This window comes from Neophocaena asiaeorientalis, unplaced genomic scaffold, assembly GCF_003031525.2.
Source record: "Neophocaena asiaeorientalis asiaeorientalis breed wild unplaced genomic scaffold, Neophocaena_asiaeorientalis_V1.1 scaffold1584, whole genome shotgun sequence".
Classification (NCBI taxonomy): domain Eukaryota; kingdom Metazoa; phylum Chordata; class Mammalia; order Artiodactyla; family Phocoenidae; genus Neophocaena; species Neophocaena asiaeorientalis.
The window spans coordinates 41492-61203 of NW_020175097.1; the positions used below are offsets into that span (position 1 = coordinate 41492).

Sequence of the window (19712 nt, forward strand, 5' to 3'; positions counted from 1 at the left end):
ATACCCAAGGAAAATCAGAGAAGGTAGAAAAAGAGGAAAAAAGAAACAAGGAGTAAATACAACAAATAGAAAACAGCAAGAAGGTAGATTTAGAGTCAACTACATCAATAATCTCTTCAAATATAAATTGCCTAACCACACCAGTCAAAATACAAAGATTGTCAAAATGGATCAAAAAAAATATTCTACTATATGTTATCTACAAGAAACGAACTTTAAATATAAAGACTCAGGATAAAACTTAATGGATGATGTGGGGACAAGGGATATATGGAGCTGTCTGTACCTTTGTCTCAGTTTTGCTGTGAACCTAAAACTGCTCTAAAAAATAGTCTATTTAATTTTTTTAATTTAAAGTTAAGGGATGGAAATAGAAACACCATGAAATGCTAATCAAAACAACAGTAACTATGTTAATTTCAGACAAAGCAGTCTTCAGAACATGGAAGATTATCATGGATAAAGAGGCACATAACATAGTAATAAAGGGTTCAGTTCTCCAAGAGAACCTGTAACTATCCTAAAAATGTAGCACCTAACGATAAACCATCAAAATGCATGAAGCAAAAACTGGCAGAGATAAAAGTAGAAGTAAACAAATCCACAATTTCAGTTGGTTTTAATACCTCTCTCAGTAATCGATAGATTAAGCAGGCACCATCAACCAGCTTGACCCAATTGATATTTATAGAACAATCCATCCAACAACAGTAAAGTACACATTGTTCTGAAGTTTAAATGAGACACTCATCAAGGTAGACCACGTTCTGGGCCATAAAACAAAGCTCAAAAAATTTAAAGACTCTAAAAACATATAGAGTATGTACATTGACCATAACAGAAAAAACTAGAAGTCTATAACAGAAAAGTCCCAAATATTTGGAAATTAAGCTATACACTACCAAAAAATGTATAAGTAAAATAAGTCTCAAGGAAAGTTAAAAATATTTTGAACTAAATGAAAATGAATATACAACTTATCAAAATTTGTGGTAAACAACGAAAGCAGTGGTTGGAGGGGGATGTATGGCAATAAATACACACACACACACGCACAATCTGTGTGCAGACAACTGCAAAACACTGATTAAAAAAATGAAAGAACATAAATAATTGGAAAGACATTCCATGCTCATAGGTTAGAAGACCCAATATTTTTAAGATGTGAATTCTCAGTATGATCTATAGATTCAGTGCAATCCCACTTAAAAAATCCCAGCAGACTTTTTTATAGATATTGACAAACTGATTCTAAAATGTATGTGGAGGGGGCTTCCCCGGTAGCGCAGTGGGTAAGAATCTGCCTGCCAATGCAGAGGACACAGGTTCGAGCCCTTGTCCAGGAAGATCCCACACACTGTGGAGCAACTAAGCCCGTGCTCACAACTACTGAGCCCGTGCACCTAGAACTGTGCTCCGCAACAAAAGAAGCCACCGCAGTGAGAAGCCCATGCACTGCAACGAAGAGTAGCCCCCCTCACCTCAACTAGAGAAAGCCCACATGCAGTAACAAAGACCCAACGCAGCCAAAGATAAATAAAAATTTAAAATAAATAAATAACGGATGTGGAAAGACAAAGGTATCAGAATAGCCAATACACTTCTGGAAAAAAATTAAGTCAAAGGGCTTAAGTTAACCTTAGTACAGTTGACACAAACAACACAGGGGTTAGGGTGCCAACTTTTTGAGCAGTCAAAAATCTGAGTGTAGTTTACAGTCAGCCCTCTGTATATACGTAGTTCCTTCATATATGTGGTTTTACATCCACAGATGAATTTAACTGCAAATCAGGTAGTACTATAGTATTTACTATTGAAAAAAATCTGCTTATAAGTGGACCCAAACAGTTCAAACCTGTGTTGTTCAAGGATCAACTACAATCAAGGCAGTGTGGTGTTGTCAAAAGGATAGATACATAGAACAGTGGAACAAAATTGAGAGCCCAGAAATAGACCCACGCAGATATGGTAAACTGATTTTTGACAAAAGTGCAAAGTCAATTCAATGGAGAAAGGACTGTTTTTTTCAACAGGTGGTGTTAGAACAGTTGGACATCCCTATGCAAAAGAGCAAAACAAAACAAAATGTTCACACCTGCCTCATACTTTGTGTAAAAAATAGCTCAAAGTTGATCATAAGCCTAAATGTAAAATGCAAAACTATAAAACTTGTATGAGAAAATGTTTGTTACCTTGGATTAAGCAAAGAGTTCTTAGATGCAACTTCAAAAGCTTAATCCATAAAGGAAAAAAATGGTAATTGGACTCTATCAAAATTCAAAACATTTTCTCTGTGAAAGACACTGTTAAAAGAATGAAAAGGAAAGCCACACAGACGTGGAGAAAATATTTGCAAACCACATGCTTGAGAAAAGGTTTGTATGCGGATTTTAGAAAAACCTCTTAAAACGTAACAATAAGAAAACAAATAACCCAGTTTTTAAAAGGGTAGAAAGATCTGAACAGACACTTCACCAGAGGACAAAAGTATGGCAAATAAGCATATGAAAACATGCTCAACGTGATTTCATTAGGTAAATGCAAATTAAAGCCACAATGAGATGCTACTATACACCTATTAGAATGACTAAAATCCAAAAAAACCTGGCAGTACTTAATGCTGACAAGAATGCAGAGCAATAGGGACTTGTATTCATTGCTGGTAATAATACAAGAATAGTATAGCCACTCTGGAAGAAAATTTGGTAGTTTCTTATAAAGTTAAACATGGACTTGTCAACAGTTGCACTCCTAGGTATTTACCCAACTGATTTGTAAACTTATGTCCACAGCAAAAACCCACACATGAAAAACCACTTTATTCATAATTGTCAAAAGTGGGAAGCTATCAAAATATCCTTCAGTAGGTTAATTAATAAACTATAGTACATCCATACAATGGAATACTATTCAGCAATCAAAAGGAATGACATGACATTCTGTTGAAGGCAAAACTATAGGGACAGTAAACAAATCAGTGGTTGCTAGGGGTCTGGAGAGTGTGGTTACCCATAAGTATAGGGGAAATGCTAGAATGAGTCATGTGGTACTGGATTGTAGTTGAAGACATCAGTATAAACTCATGTTTAGCCTAATATAGATACAGATGTATAGGTGCAGAAATAATTACAGTTGACCCTTGAACGATGCAGGAGTTATGGGTGCCAACCCTCTGTGCAGTCAAAAATCCGCATATAACTTGTAGATTGCCCTCTGTATACACAGTTCTGAGTCCAAGCTCACTCTGCTCACCGCACTACAGGCCAATAAATCAGGAGATGAGGTGTTGAGGCAAGGAACAGTGACTTATTTGGAAAGCCAGGCATCTGAGAAGATGGTGGACTAATGTCCTAGAGTATCATCTTATTGGGGTCTGGATGCCAGTTTATTTTATAGAACAGAGAGGGGGAGGAGATGAGGAAGTAAACTAAAAAGGCCACAAGTCTTGCAAAACATCTCCTGGTTTGGCCAGCCTCGGGGAGGGGATGTGTTAATTTCTTCTTTCTTGCAGCCGTTCACTGGTAGGCAGGGTCAGGATGTTTCCCTGTGAGCTGAACAAAGGCACTTTAGTTTAACATTCAGGCAGAGGGGCAGGGTTCCCCAAGGTAGACCATTATGTATGCCAGTAGCTATAGACAACATCCTTTTAGTGATTATAGTAACAAAAAACAACAGAGAGCAAAGGTTAAAATAAAAGAAACAGATCCAACATGGAGTCTGATTTTGCTCTTCCCTGCTACAGATGCTCTGTATCCACATTTCCACATTCTCGGATTCAACCAACCACAGACTGTGTAGTACCATAGTATGTACTATTGAAAAAAATTCTGTGTATAAGTGGACGTGTGCAGTTCAAACCCATGTTGTTAAAGGGTCGACTGTATAGATATGTTTTTACACATAGATTAGTATATTTCCTAGCTCTAGCCACTGAGAGGTCCTGGAAACAATGACAGCACAGTGGAAATGAGAACACCCAGATCTTGGTTTCTAATACCATGCTCCAAGAAAAGGAACCAAGGGCTCCTTAGAAAAATGGACTATTCTAGAGCTGGGTCAGAGAAAATACAAGATGAGCCTGGAGAATCTTGAAGTCCCAGAAAGTAGGGAAGTGCTCAAAAAAATTATGAGGCAATGTTAAAGGGACACAGGAGCTAACTAAAAGAGCTTCTAATGGCCAAAGCTGAAACAATTTGAGCAAGAAAATAAATAATATAATATTAGATTATAACCAAAAGTATAAAATAAATGAATCCATGCTGATATATGAATAAATAGGGAGAGTACATATAAATGTCCCATACAAAAGAATTCCAAATAATTTATGTAGATATTCCTCCTCCCCAACTATGGAGGTGGATCTTAAGTCCCCAGTCCTAGAATGCAGGCTGCACTTAGTGATTTGCTGCCAAAGAATAGAATATGGAAGGAGGGTGGGGTAACTTAAGTAGAGAAATGTAGCAAACACTACCTTTGACAGCACGTACCAGTGATATGATATGGTGAGAAGGGCACCTCACTCCTGTGGCTATCTTCGCCAAAACTTATAACCCCACTTTAACCATGATAAAAGCATCAGGTAAACCCAAATTGTGGGACATTCTAACAAAATGCCTGACCAGTACCTCTCAAAACTGTCAAGGTCATCAAAAACAAGGAAAGTCACAGCCCAGAGGAGCCTAAGGAGACATGACTAAATGTAATGTGGGTCTTGGATGGGATCCTGGGACGGAAAAAGGACATTAGGGGAAAACTAATAAGATTCAAATAAATCATGGGATTTAATTAATAAATAATGTATCAATATTCATTCATCAGTTGTGACAAATTTACCATACTAATATATGGTATTAGTAATAAGGGAAACTGGGCAATGGCTATATGGGAACTCTTTGTATTTGCAACTTTTCTGTAAACTTAAAATCATTCTAAAATTTAAAGCAAATTTATTAACAGAGAGGTAGTGGAAACCTCAAGCCATAAGTTTCACTATGAAAGGGAAAATGAGGTGGAGTGGTAGTGGAGGGGGAATATTGTTTTAAGATGGAAGACATTGCAACATGTTCGCTGATGAGAATGATCCAGTAGGAGGGGAACATTTGATGATGCAAAAGAGGGGGATAGAAAAATTTCAGAAGTGTAGTACCTGAGTAGGAAAGAGATAGGATCTGATTCATAAATGAGAGTGTTGGCCTTGATTAAGTGCACAGATATTTCAACCATAGTAACAAGAAGGAAGGCAGAATATATGGGCACAGATGCATGTAAGTGGGTGGATGTGGAGCATGGGTTTGTGGAGATTGTCTTCTAATTGCTTCCATATTCCCTTTGAAGGAGTAAGCAAGGTAATCAGTTGAAAGTGGGAAGGGAGAGGTGGTGTTGGCAGTTTGAGGAGAGAAGAGACTATGTATAATAGTGTTCTTGGAGAGTGAGTAAGTGATTTTACTAAGAAATTATGCAAGGACTGTTTGGCAGCGTTGAGTACTCATTTGATATTTCGGTGATGATTTTAAAATGAAAGTAACCAATACAGTTTAAATTTTTTTTCTCTAACAGTGTTTAGCTGCTTGGCTGCAGGCACAGCGGAGGTGTGGACCTGAGTGTATCCGGGTCAGAGCTTTGTCAGGGAAGCATGGCAGAGGGAGATAGGGGGGCAAGGGAGTTAAGGGTGTTTGCAAGGAATTAATTGAAATGATGGATCATGGCAGGTGGGCCCTGTAAGGAGGGAATCGAAGACATCAAAGGAGGCAAGCTGATGGACAACAAGAAGGAGCTCATGGTCAATTGGGGCTTTTGTGTAGTTGAAGGGTTATTACAGTGAAGAGCGCCTGGATAATCGAGCTGGAGAAGGAACAACAGGTAGTCAGAGTATAGGGTGTTTGAAATGAAAAGTATGAAGGTATTACAATTAATAATGATCAAGCTGCCAAGAATGATGACGGGGAAGGGGATGATGGGGTGACAGTAAAAGACAGTAAACTGATCTTCATTTATTTAAAAATAAAGTGACTCAGGAGATACATGATTAGAGTAATGAAGAAGTTTAGAGTTACATAGGATAGCATGAGCTTCAGAGCAGCAGTGAGGCAACTATCCTACCAGGATTACTATAGCCTTGCCTTGATACCTTGATGATCTAGAAACTAGAGCAGTTTTTCCAAAGTTCAATCTGATTTTAGTACTCTGATTTTAAAAATTGCTTTATAGAGGCCCACTGTTAGAGATGATGATTGGCTGAAGGTGGCAGGAGAAAAAAGTGGAAATGGAGAGGTCAGGTGGATTTCAGAGTGATATAGGAGGCGGAAGTAACAAACCTTGGTGATTGATTAAATGTAGGTTACAAGAGAAATGAGTTGAGTCCTAAGTTTCTCTTCTGTATTGACATTTTGGCAAGACCTAATTAATAAACATTTGTTCAGTGTCAACTTTATACAGAACCAAAGATGGAAGACATAGTCCCTACCTTAATGTAAACATAAAACATAAAATGAGTAAATAAATATAAGAAGCATAAATAGCTTATGCCATATGCAAATTAAATTGATACATACCAACTACTTAATTTCAAAGGAAATGTAGGGTTAGTCAAGGAAGCTTCCTTGAATTAAATTAATTTTTAGCTAGATTTTGAAAGAAAAGATGGTCATTTAATTAGAGGAGCCTATAATTTTAAGGAGAAAAATGGCAAGAGCAGAGGTAATAATGAATTCCAGCCATGGAAAGGACAGTAAGCATACCAACTTGACTAAAATAAAGGGGATTTTTTGGAGCTTTTTAAGATATGAGTCCATCCCCATAGTACAAATTATTCCACGACTGTACAGTATGTGCCTGGCAACTTCTCACCCATCTAATAGGACAGGAGAAGATCATTCATAGTTTTGATGACAGGATCGTTCTCATTTCTGAATGAGCAAGTACCAGGAGCCAGGCGTTGTGATAAATGCAAAGCATGCAGTGATGGAGAAGACACATTCCCTATCCTCAAGGTACCGTCTTATGGCAAAAACAAACACACAGTTATAAGACAGTGTGTTAAATGCTTTTAGACAGCATATGGAGTGCTATAAGAACAAAGAGGAGAGTTACCTAACCCAAACTAAAAAGTTATAAATGACTGCTTACAGGATTTGAGCAGAGTCATGAATATTTAAATATGAATTAGGCAAGAGAAAAAGAGTGAGAAGGTAAGGATGAATGTTCTGGTCAGAGGGAACTGCATGTGCAAGAGCTTGAAGGTTAGTTTGTCAAAACCCTGGATTACCTCAGTGTAATGACCAATCTGAGCGAGGGTTGGTGGTACTTAATCACTTTTATCACTCTAAGGGAGTGGTTCTCAATAGTTTTAGTTTATGAATCTCATAGAAATTCCGTTGCAAGCTATGGATCCTCTCTATAGAAAACTACAGAACTACACACACACACACACACACACACACACACACACACACGAGTTTTACATATCATTCCATTGATCCTTGGTCAAGAACTCCAACTTCAGATCACCACCAAATAATAGCCCCATTCCACAGTATCAGCAGTTGCTATATCAGAGACTCTTTCAGTTAACTTCAGTGTCTGGATTTTCAAGGATTCAACACCAACTTTTGACTCATAACTAGAAGATGTTATAGGTACATGGAGGTGATGTCCCAGTGGTCCACTCTGCTTCTCTCCCAAGGCTGTTAGAAGGGAAAGGCATTTCCTCCCAGGTAATAAGCTACCTACTAGCAGCATGCCTGTCTTAGACAATAGGGTTTCTTGTAATACTCTTCTCAGACAGTTTGTATGGACTGCATGGGTCACTCTTTTCTGTTTCTATATGTATCTCAGGGTTTTTTGTTGAAAATCTGGACATTTTAGGTTATATCTTATAGAAACTGATTTCTGACCTCGCAGGGGGATTGTTGCTGTATGTGTGTTTTGTTTATTTGTTTATCGACTTCTCTGGAGTAATTCATTTTTAACTGTGGCTTCTGTGTATCACAGTGGGGTCAGCATAACTCAGTGGTCCTCAACTGGGGGGATTTTGCCACCACAGGAGACACTTGGCAATGTCTGGGAACATTTTTAGTTGTCACAACTGGCGAGGAGGATGCTTCTAGCATCTAGTGGGTGGAGACTAGGGATGCTGTTAAGCATCCTACAATGCACAAGACAGTGCCCTGCAACAAAAAATTATCTAGCCCTAGATGTCCGTAGTACCAAGGTTTGAGAAACCCTGGTATAGTTTAGTGGCCAGCTAACAATCAGTTAGAGGTTAAGCTAAAAACCTTAAGCCAGTAAGGCTTCCACCTTTTGCCAATGGATGTGTGTGTGGATTGGGGCACACAAAGTTTAGGCTGTTTATAAGTCTGCCCAGGCTTTCAGTTTCTGCCATTCTTCACACGTCTCCACTGTGCCTCACGTCCCTCCAGGGACATGTAGATAACTCGGGCCCTTTCCAATCTCTCCTTATTGTGCTCACAGCCCTGCATGTGTGCACAGCCTTACCGAACACCGGGGATGTGAGGGGGCTTTCCAAGGCCCACTATAGCTGTCTCATTCCCTTCATCCCCTTGATAGATTTCTGGCTGTTCTGCGGATCTATTGCTTGTCCCAACCAGTGTGCCTTCCTTGATTGTATTCAACACCCAGGGCCATGGAGTTTTTATGTGCTCTGCTCCAAATATATTTAGTCCCCTTCAGCAGCAAAGCTGCTGGCTTTCTTGGCTTGCCTGCCCTGGTAGAACTATTGCTGATGGAGCTGGTCGGGATGGGGTAGGGAGTGGAAGCACCCCAAGCTAAAGCACACAGATTCCCACTGTTCTTACCCAAGGTTCAATAGTTTTTCTTGACTAAATGCTTCTTAATTTGTTGTAAGCCTTTGGTCAATTTCCAGGTCCTAAAATGGTTGTTATTGGTAATTTTGTCCAGTTTTATGATTGTTATTGGGGGAGAGGATTTTCCAAGCTCCTTACTCTGCCTTTCCTGAAGTCTCACCTTCAGAGATTCCCAAGACTACACTTTGAGAAACACTAGCATAGGACTTTGGGGTTGGACAACTTGAGTTCACATCCTAGGTTCACCACCTAATGATTATATGGTCTTACAAAGTTATTTAACATCTCTGAGCTTTAGTTTTCTGTCCTTAAAGTCAATTTGAGGAGTACAGATACATTGCATTTTTAAACTGTTTATTAGGATCTCATTGTAGATACACCACAGTTTATTCAGCTATTCCTCAACTTCCCCCACTGACGGACATTTAGTCTTATCTTCTAATTATTTTGCTATTATAAACAAAACTATTATGAATATCCTTGTGCATACCTCTTCATATGTGACAGTTTCTATAAGGTAAGTACTGAGAGGTGAATTTCTGGGTCAAGCAATAAATATACATATTTTTTATTATTTTCATAGAAACTTCCAGATTGCCATTCAGTGTGTCTTCACCAATTTATACTCATATTACCAATGTTTGAGAGTATGCATTTCTCCACATCTTTTGAAAACACATGTTTTAATCAAACTTTAAAATTTTTGTCACTCTGATGGATAAAAAATGATATCTTAATACCCATTTCTCTGATTACTACTAAGGTTAGAAGAGTTCATGTGTTTACTGGTCAATTCTGGTGACTTTCCTATTGATATCCTTTGGTCATTTTTCTATTGAGTTTTTATCTTAATGATCACAAGGATTTATTCTATATCCTGGGTATTAACCCTTTTACGTTAAAAAGATTTTTCCTGTTACTTGTCTTTTAACTTTGTTTTTTGCACTGTTTGCAAAACAGAAGGTTTTTATTTTCATACACACAAATTATATTTTATGCTTTTTGTGTCATATTAGAAAGGCTTTTCCTACCTCAAAGTTGTCAACATATAATAGTTTTATTTTTTATATTTTACTCTATCAGTAATTTACTGTTGAGGCTGACGTGACTCTAGAATCAATTTTTCAAAATTCATTTTTCTAAAACTAGTTATTGAGTAATCTATCTTTTCACCACTATTACAAAATGCCACCTTTAACATATACCATATTTTCATGTACAGTTGAGTCTGTTTTGAGACTCTATTCTGTCCCCTTGATCTCTTAGTCCATTCTGCATGAATATCATACTTTTTAAATGACTATAGCTTTATAATACATTTTTATATATAGTAAGACTTCCCCTCCATGCCTTTCTTTTTCTTTCTCAAAATTGTAACTTTATTAATTCTGAGTATGATTCTTGGAATTAGCCTGTCCAGTACATGAAAATTTTCACTGGGATTTGGATTGGAAGTACATGGAGTTTTGTGTATTAATTTGTGGGAGAATTCCTACCTCTTCATTATTGAATCTGCCCATCTGTGAGCATATTTCTCCATTCAAGTTTCCTTCAAGTCTTTCAGGATAGTTTTATAGATTTCTCCATAGTAGTCTTCCACATTTTCATTTTTTCCCAGACACTTTATAGTTTTTGTTCCTCTTATAAATTTGAACTCCTTTTTATTTACCTTGTCTAAATGAATAACCTGATGTATAAGAAAGTTTGATTTTTTGCTAACTTTTTATTTTGATACATCTTCAAACTAACAGAAAAGTTGCAAGAATGGTACAAGGACCTCCTTTATATCCCCATCCATGTCTTCTTTTTATATACTTGAATGGCTTCATTCTCCAAATTTAGAACTCTGATCTGTTTTGAGTTTATCATGGACACCCAGTGACAATATGAGGTATGGACTCACTTTTATCTCTTTGCAAGTGATTATCAGTTGTCCCAACACCGTTTATTTAAAAATTCATATTTTCCACAGTGATTACACCTGCTACTTTTTACATACCAAATTTCTATATGCATTCATGTATATTTTTGGACTTTTTATACTCTTCTGTTGTTTTATCTGCCTTTTCCTATACCAACACCACACTGTTTTAATCATAGAAGTTCTGTACTATGTTTTAATATCTAGTAGGGGCTAGTGTCCCCCTCATTGCTCGCAGCTTATTTCTTGGTAGAAGACTTTTTGAAGGAAGTTTTCTGGATCCTGATTTTTTAGTTTTCCTAAATAAATAATGTAAAATAATATAATAATATAAAAGAGTGTGATCTTTTCCTTAGAACTGCAATATGCTAACACCGTGATGCGCTTCGATTATGTCTGGCTTCGAGACCACTGCCTCTCAGCATCTTGCTACAACTCTAAGACTCACCAGCGCAGCCTAGACACTGCCAGTGTGGATTTATGTATCCAGCCAAAGACCATTCGTCTGGATGAGACCACACTCTTTTTCACTTGTGAGTGGACAGGAGACTTGGTCTTCTTTGGGGTACTCTTTTAAAGGACAATTGTTTTACAAAAAATGGTTTGCCCCTTTCCAAAACAGGGTATTCTTTTAGTTACTCTTTGTTTTTCCTTTCTTTGGAAGCATTTATTTTTGAACCTTTTATTTTTCTTCTTAAATAAAATTGCTCTAATCTACAGATGACATCATTCTTAACCAGTAAATTGTTGGCAGTATTTATAATAATTATTATTTATTTTATTATTATTATTTTTTTTTGCGGTACGCAGGCCTCTCACCATTGTGGCCTCTCCCGCTGCGGAGCACAGGCTCTGGACGCGCAGGCTCAGCGGCCATGGCTCACGGGCCCAGCCGCTCCGCAGCATGTGGGATCTTCCCAGACCGGGGCACGAACCCACGTCCCCTGCATCCGCAGGCGGACTCTCAACCACTGCGCCACCAGGGAAGCCCGCTATATATATTTTACAACAATAAAAAGTTTCTTTTTGAAAGAAAGTAAAAGATACAAAGGACACTGAGTTTTAGTGAGGAGAGCAGACAGCAGTGAATTTGAATTCTAGCTTCTCCACTTTCAAATAATTTGATCTTAAGCAGAAGGCTGCCGGGCCCCTTTGATCCTTGTCTCCTCATCAGTACAATGGGGATCATAATGGCTCCCTCAAAGAAAGACACTGTGTATTTAGTGTCTGGCAAGTGGTAGTACACAAATGTTCACCTCTTACGACCCTTAATCAGAACCATAGAACCTTAGAATAGGACGAAGCCCTACCTCTCCCGCTGCGGAGCACAGGCTCTGGACGCGCAGGCTCAGCGGCCATGGCTCACGGGCCCAGCCGCTCCGCAGCATGTGGGATCTTCCCAGACCGGGGCACGAACCCACGTCCCCTGCATCGGCAGGCAGACTGTCAACCACTGCATCACCAGGGAAGCCCTTTATAATTATTATTTTTAATGCCTTTTATTTTTCCCTTAAAAGGGCCAGATGGTCATGTGACTAGATATGATTTGGATTGGCTGGTGAAAAACAGCTATGAAGGGCAGAAACAAAAGGTCATCCAGCCTAGAATCTTGTGGAATGCTGAAATCTACCAGCAAGCCCAAGTTCCATCTGTAGATTTCCAGAGCTTCTTAGAAACCAAGGAGGGACTGAAGAACTTTCTACAAAACTTTCTGCTGTATGGAATTGCTTTTGTAGAAAATGTCCCTCCTACTCAGGAACACACAGAGAAGTTGGCAGAAAGGATCAGCTTGATCAGGTAAGTCATTAGTTTCCTGAAATCTGCAGAAATTAATTTCCAGTGACAAGTATGGTCACCCTCGTTTTTCCAGAATATTTTGTGGCCTGAATAACGGGATTCCCATCTATAGTGCTTTATCTGAAGCCCAGATTTCTAATCTCTAAAGACACTTACATGTTTAATATGGTGAAGACTTCAAAGTCATTGGTATTTTTTTCGAGCCCAGTGATGCTCAAAGTAGGAGTTAGTCATTGTACACTAGAAAGAGCACTACCTGAGTAAAGAGAACCAGATAGTAGTCTGAGTTCTACCATCAAGCAGTTGGGTAAACATAGACAACTGCATAACACACACACCCCTACCCTCAATCCTCACCCCCGCCGCCCCAGTAGCCTCTATTTTCCTATCTGATCAGTAACAGGATTGAATAAGATGGTGTCTAAAGATCATCTACTTTTGACCTTCTATTATTCCTAAGGCTTAATTCAGAGCCTGGTTGTTAATACTACTGCCTTATACTGTATAGCATTTAACCAGCATATTCAAATCCGTTATTTTCATTGGTCATTATAGTAATCCTGATAAGTGTGTATTTTATCTCCTGTTCTACTGATGAGGCTCTTAAGGCTCAAATGTATTAAGTGGTTTGCTCAGGACTGCTCTGCTAGTAAGCAGTAGAACTGGGATTCAGATAGCTCAGGTTTCCTGATCCTAAATACAATGTTCTTTCCATTGCATTTCTAGGTAGTATATAGATTTATCTTCTGTAGCATTAAATGTGATGTAAACCAACTTTGTTATAATTAGTACTTTCCTTTTATTTCATAAGAGCCAGATATAGCTCATTGTGTAGCAGACAGTATGCTGGGTCATTTGCCCTATCCTAGTAGAGCATAATTAACATTTGTGAACCATTCAGTTTCAAACACAGTTTGAGAACTTTCAAGTAAAGCTGTGCTAGTAAGCAATAAACTGACAGGACTTTAGAGGTAATAGTTCAGAAGGAAGACCATTTCCTGTTTGGATTTTGAGGGTTCAGAGAATAAGATGAACTCTGAAAGCTAAAGAATTAAAGTGACCTTTAGTCAGATCTGAGCCTAGTAGGAAAATAACTATGAAATCAAAACCCATGATGTTATTGTAGCTCTCCTCAAGGAGAGATACAATAACAGTGATACAGCAACTCTCACTAAATACTTGCTAATATAAACTACCCTTTCTCTTTTTCTTATTCCTACATGTCTAAAAGATGGGTGAAGATCTACATTAATCACTTCTAAAAGCAGCTACCCAAAAACATCTTTTTCTATGTGAGGAAGGTGAGTGCAGGACAGAAGTTTGAGTGTGAAAGCTATTAAAAGTAGAAACATAAACATAGTGGGATGATTCCCTAAGCTTTCAAACTATATTATCCTTTCACCCTTGTCCCCCCCAGCTTCCTAGAATATTACTCAGTGGAGGAATTGTTTAGACTGGTGATGTGTTCAACTGTCATATTTACCTTATAGATGGAAATCTGGAGCCAAACAATCTATTGTTATTTGTGAATAATTAAAGAAAGTATTGGAAAGAGTTTTGAATGATAAGAATGAAAGGTTTCCTATACTTCATTTGACAGAGAAACCATCTATGGGAGGATGTGGTATTTCACTTCAGACTTCTCCAGGGGTGACACTGCATACACCAAGCTAGCTCTGGATCGGCACACTGACACTACCTATTTTCAAGAGCCCTGTGGGTAGGTGGATTAGAATTTTCCAAAGTGGGATCATTATGTGTGATGGTCTTGAATAGTTTCTTAATCATTCTCTGTTTTATTTGAACCAAGATCATATCTGCTGCTGCTGATTTGTATGACTGTTTCTTTTCTCCATAGAAACATGATCATTTTTAAACACCCTAGCTCAGTCTTCTTTAGACTTACAGGAATAAAATTTTTGAAATGATTGAAAATCTACCTTACTACATAAATGGATGTAAATTTTGTTTAATTTACATTTTTCTCAAAGTAATTACAAATAACTTACCAAAAATGTATTGATTAACCATTAGTTTGGGAATTTGTACAGTTTTTCATATTTAGTTATTATATTGCAAAGGGGTCAATCTTCCAAACACAGCTACTTTGGGTATGGTAGTAAGAGGAATTTAAATCCAATTTACAAGAAGTTGGAGAGGAGGAATGAATGAAAAATAACCTTATTACATGGACTCCGAAGCTATTGAGTCAAAGATAACGTATACCATACTTTTTTGCAGCTTTATTGAGATATAATTGACATATGACATTGTGTAAATATAAGGTGTACAGTGTGTTGATTGGATATGGTTGTATACTGTAATATTATTACCACCAGTAGCTAACAGAGAGTAGATCTTAAATCTTCTCACCACAGAAAAGAAATAGTAATTATTTGACATGATACATTGATTTCCTTTAAGGGTTTGGAACCTAAGAATATTTGGTTCAGAGGAGGAAGAATAAAGCATCTTTTTGACATCCTGCTCAATGTTATGGATATACAAAAAGCCCTGCATCCTCATTCTACAGGATGCAGAAGGAAGAATATGAGGAAATGGGATGAGAAACAGTTGGACAGGGGTTGAGGTTCAAATATCGACTAGCTCTTTTCTCTCTGACCACTACCAGAGATACACAGTTGTCTGTGCCTTTAATTTAACCCTTTCTAATCAATGGCAAGGACCAAGTACATGAGCAGTATAATGAGAGTGGTTAAGAGTTCGGGCTATGGAATCAACCAGACCTGGATTTGTATCCTAACTGGAACATAGGTTAGCTTTGTGATCTTGGAAAATAACTTAACCTCTCTGTGCCTCAGTTTCTTCATCTGTAGAATGGGACTAGTAATAAAACCTGTCCATTTGTATTGCTTAGGGATTAAGTTACATGATGTATTTAAAGCACTTGGCATACTTCCTAGAACATAATAAATGTTCAATAAATACTAGCTATTATTATTATCATTTTAGCCATTGTCGTCATCATCATCATCATTGTTACATGCCTTATGCTTTCTAAAGCTACCTTTGCTCAGGATCTCATCCTTTCCAACCTCCTTGGGGATTTCTCTCTCCTGTATCTTCAGCCTTCCATACATATTGACTCCTTCCTATCAGCTTTTCATTTCTTAAATCTCTACTTTTGTACACTTCCTTTGACTCTATCTCCTTCTAGTTACAGCCCCGCCTCACTCCTCACCTTCACAGCTAAACTTATTGAAATAATTGTCTACATTCAGTGTCTTTTCATTCTCACTTCTCATTCATTCTTCAAACCTGTAGTCAGCTAGTTTATCCACCCCCCCTCCCAATTAAAATTAATCTCTCCAAAGTCACCAGCAACTAACTTATTGCCATACCCAGTGTGTACCTTTCAGTCTTCATCTTATTTGACCCCTGGGGCCATTTACCACTACCTCTTCTTAAATATCCTTTCTTTTCTAGTTTTCCTTCTATATCTATAGCCATTTTTCCTCAGTCGCCTGTGCCAGCTTATTTTCCTTTGTCCATGTCATAAATATTGTTGTTTCTCAAGGTTTTCTCCTTCTCCCTCTTTTCTTACTTGAAATGATCTCTCCAATTGACTTCTTCCATACTCTTGGCTTTAGCTATCACCTACAGGCGACTACAAAATCTACCTCTCTTCTAAGGTAAACATCTTCAACTGGCTACTAAGTAATCCTAACCTAGAAATTTCACAGAAAGGTCAACATAGCCAGAACTGACCTTTCTCATTTTAATTGTATTTACCCTAGGTTCTCCTTGATTTTATTCCTTCTATCTTTATTTATGTTTATTACTTATTTTACTTTGTTGTTTACTTTTCCTTATTTCTTCTTTTTCCCTAAATTACTATTAATTTTATTTTCCTCTTGTTAATTTGAAATTTTTACTTTAGTTTTCCAGTCCATTAATAGTTGCATTTCCTTTTCCTGTTAAATTTTCAGCCATATATAACTCAACTATTTCAACATGTCCTAAAACTGAACCTCTTCCTCAACCCCTCTCACCCCCTTTTTATCATCCAATTATGCATCTGCCTGTGTTCTCTTGGCAGATGGCATTATTTGTCAGGTTGTCCAGGTGAAAAACCTGCAGGCATTTTAGTTATTTGCCTGTTCGTCGTCCTCTGTCATGTTGCTTAGCTGTGTCCTCTTTTCTATAAAACCCATCTCTAAGCTCAACCCCTCAGTATTTTTCTCTGCTATTTCAGTTATCCAAGTTGTTTTCCATGTTTTTTGTCATCTTGCTTCCCACCAGTTCATCTCCCATCTCAGTTTAAACTCGTTGTTTTACGTTGATATCTTTGGTCATACTTTTTTTTGGGGGGGGGCCTGGAATGCCCTCTCCTCACCTCAATCTCATTTCAGCCCAACTCTTGCTCATTCTTTAAGACTAAGCAAAACCATTCTCATCCACCTCCAAAAACATTTCTCTATACAATAATTTCCTCTGTTTATGGCTCCACTGTATCTTGTATACAACTTTATTATAGTGCCTGTTGGTACTTACTTACTTCATCTCTTCTTAGTAGACTGGCCTTCTTTAAAACAGAGACTATACCTTATTCATGATGGTATTCCCTGAGTCTGTCACATATAGCCATCAATACATATTAAATATGCTTAGGAGGAACCTGTAGTGGCATTAATATTTCAAAGCACAAAAAAGTACAGCTGGCTATGAAGGGAAGACAATTGGGAAATGAGATTTATTTCTTAGTGAAAAGAAAATGACACAGTGGAGTCAATAATCATTTCATATTTTTTTTCTAAAATTTTGATATATTCTCTTTTTTCCACTGAACAGAATAATTTAATTTTTCCCCCTCTTTAGCATTCAAGTGTTTCACTGTCTTAAGCATGAAGGAACAGGTGGCAGGACACTGCTAGTAGATGGATTCTATGCAGCAGAACAGGTACTTCAGAAGGCACCTGAGGAATTTGAACTCCTCAGCAAAGTGCCATTGAAGCATGAATATATTGAAAATGTTGGAGAATGTCACAACCACATGATTGGGGTAGGGCCAGTCTTAAATATCTACCCATGGAATAAAGAGCTCTATATGATCAGGTGAGTACCAAAGAACTATCTCTCAGTGTAATGTATTTGTCAGATATTAGTCTTCTAATGTAATGAAAATTCCTAATATCCTATGTCTGTCACATTTTAATATTGCTATTGTATAGCTTTCTATTAGTACAATTTCCATTCTTATTTTAATTCCCATGGAATAATAAATAGGCCAACAGAGAAGGAATGCTAGATAGGAGGGGACAGATATTTCACATAGCATTTAAAATGAAAACATTTTAAAAACAAAACACAGTTATTAAATTGTGCTCAGTCACCAAATAGCTAGGGTACCCAAAGGCATGATAACAACAACATTTGACTGTTGCCCAGATTTATGCAAAGCTCCTGACCTGTGTATATCCAATAGTCTACTAGGTATTGCCACCTAGTATCTTGTAGGGTCATAAAGCACAGTTTATTCAAAACTGAATTCATCATCTCCACTCATTTCAAGCCTTCTCCTTCACACTGAATTGTGAAGATAAAAATAAATTGTTGCCCCTGTCTTTGCCCCTGGATTGTAGTCGGAACTACATAAATACTAAATCACTTCCCTGGGATAAGCTCCACTGGAAAACTCTCCCTCAGTCATTCTTATATCTCAATTGCCTAAAACAATGAGTAGGTGCTCAATATTTTCCCAAACATTTTATTACGAACATTTTTCATAATACAGAAAAGTTGAAAAGCATTTACAAGAAAACTCACATACCTACCACCTAGAGTCTACCATTGAGATATTACTATACTTACTTTATTACCTGTCTATCCATCTTTCTATCCCTCTGTTTATCTATCAATTAATCTTATTTTTGATACATTGGAAAGTACATTGCAGATATGAGTATATGTCCCCCTAATATACTTCAACATTTATAACCTTAAGTCTAAAGTTCAATATTTGTTTACAGATCTTTAATTTTGATATAAAATATACATACAGTGATGTTATAAATATTGAATATACACTTGCTGAGTTTTGAAAAATGCATACGCCTATGTAACCCAAACCCCTATCAAGATATCGAATATTACCATCACTACAGAAAGTAACTTTATTCCCCTTCTCAGTCCAACCCTGCACATACACTGAGAGGAAAACCCTGTTTTGATTTTTTACCACCATAGATTAGTTTTGCCTGTTCTAGAAATTCAGATCATGGAACAGATCTATTCTTTTATGAATAAACACCTGAGCTGTTTCCTGTTTGGTGTTATTATGAATAAAGCTTCCATGAATGTTCATGTAAAAGTATCTTTGTAGATATGTGTTTTCATTTCACTCAGATAAATACCGAAGAATGGAACTGCTGGATCGTAGAGTAGATGACTTTTTAGTTTCATTAGCAACTGCCAGAACTTTTACTAAAGTACTTGTTCCATTTTACATGGACATCAACAGTGTATGAAAGTTGTACCCACTCCACATCCTTGTTAATACTTGGTGGTGTCAGTCTTATTAATTTTAGCCATTATGGTGGGTATCTCCTTGGGGTTCTAATTTGCATTTTTTGGTGATTGATGATGTTGAGCCTCTTTCCATGTGCATGTTGACTATTCATATATTTTCTTTTGCTAAGTATCTAGTTAGATCTTTTGCCCATTTTTTCACTGGATTGTCTTTTCATTATTGAGTTGTAGGGGTTCTTTATATACCCTGGTTACCAGTTCTTACCTGATATGTTTTAGGAATATTTTCTTCTAGTCTGTGGCTTACCTATTTATTTTTTAACTGTGATGTTTGATAAGCAGAAATTTTTAATTTTAATGAAATGTAGTTGATCCGTTTTTTCCCTAATGATCATTGAATCTGTGACCTGCATAAGAAATCTTTGACTACCCCCATGACATAATGATATTCTCCTATGTTTTCTAAAGGTGTTATGGTTTTATCTTTTGCATCTAAGTCAGTGATCTATCTCAAACTAATTTTTTACATGTTGTGAGGTAAAGGTAGAAGTTCCTGTTTTATACACATGGATACTCAGGTGTTATAGCACCACTTGTTGAAAAGACCTTCCTTTCCCCCATTGGATTACCTTTGAAACTCTGTCAAAAATCAAATGACCATATAAAGGTGAGTTTGTTTCTGG

General features: G+C 37.4%; 1 protein-coding gene across 3 annotated transcripts in view; it reads left to right on the plus strand.

Moving 5' to 3' along the window:
* Positions 1 to 19712, plus strand: part of TMLHE (trimethyllysine hydroxylase, epsilon) — a 70542-nt gene that overhangs the window by 27290 nt on the left and 23540 nt on the right. For 2 of the 3 annotated variants that reach the window (XM_024764279.1, XM_024764281.1), the window contains 4 exons: positions 11100 to 11276; positions 12261 to 12540; positions 14141 to 14260; positions 17380 to 17616. In XM_024764279.1, coding sequence (XP_024620047.1) covers positions 11100 to 11276; positions 12261 to 12540; positions 14141 to 14260; positions 17380 to 17616 — 814 coding nt within the window. The remainder of the gene's footprint in view (positions 1 to 11099; positions 11277 to 12260; positions 12541 to 14140; positions 14261 to 17379; positions 17617 to 19712) is intronic. The other variant, XM_024764280.1, reaches the window with a different exon arrangement.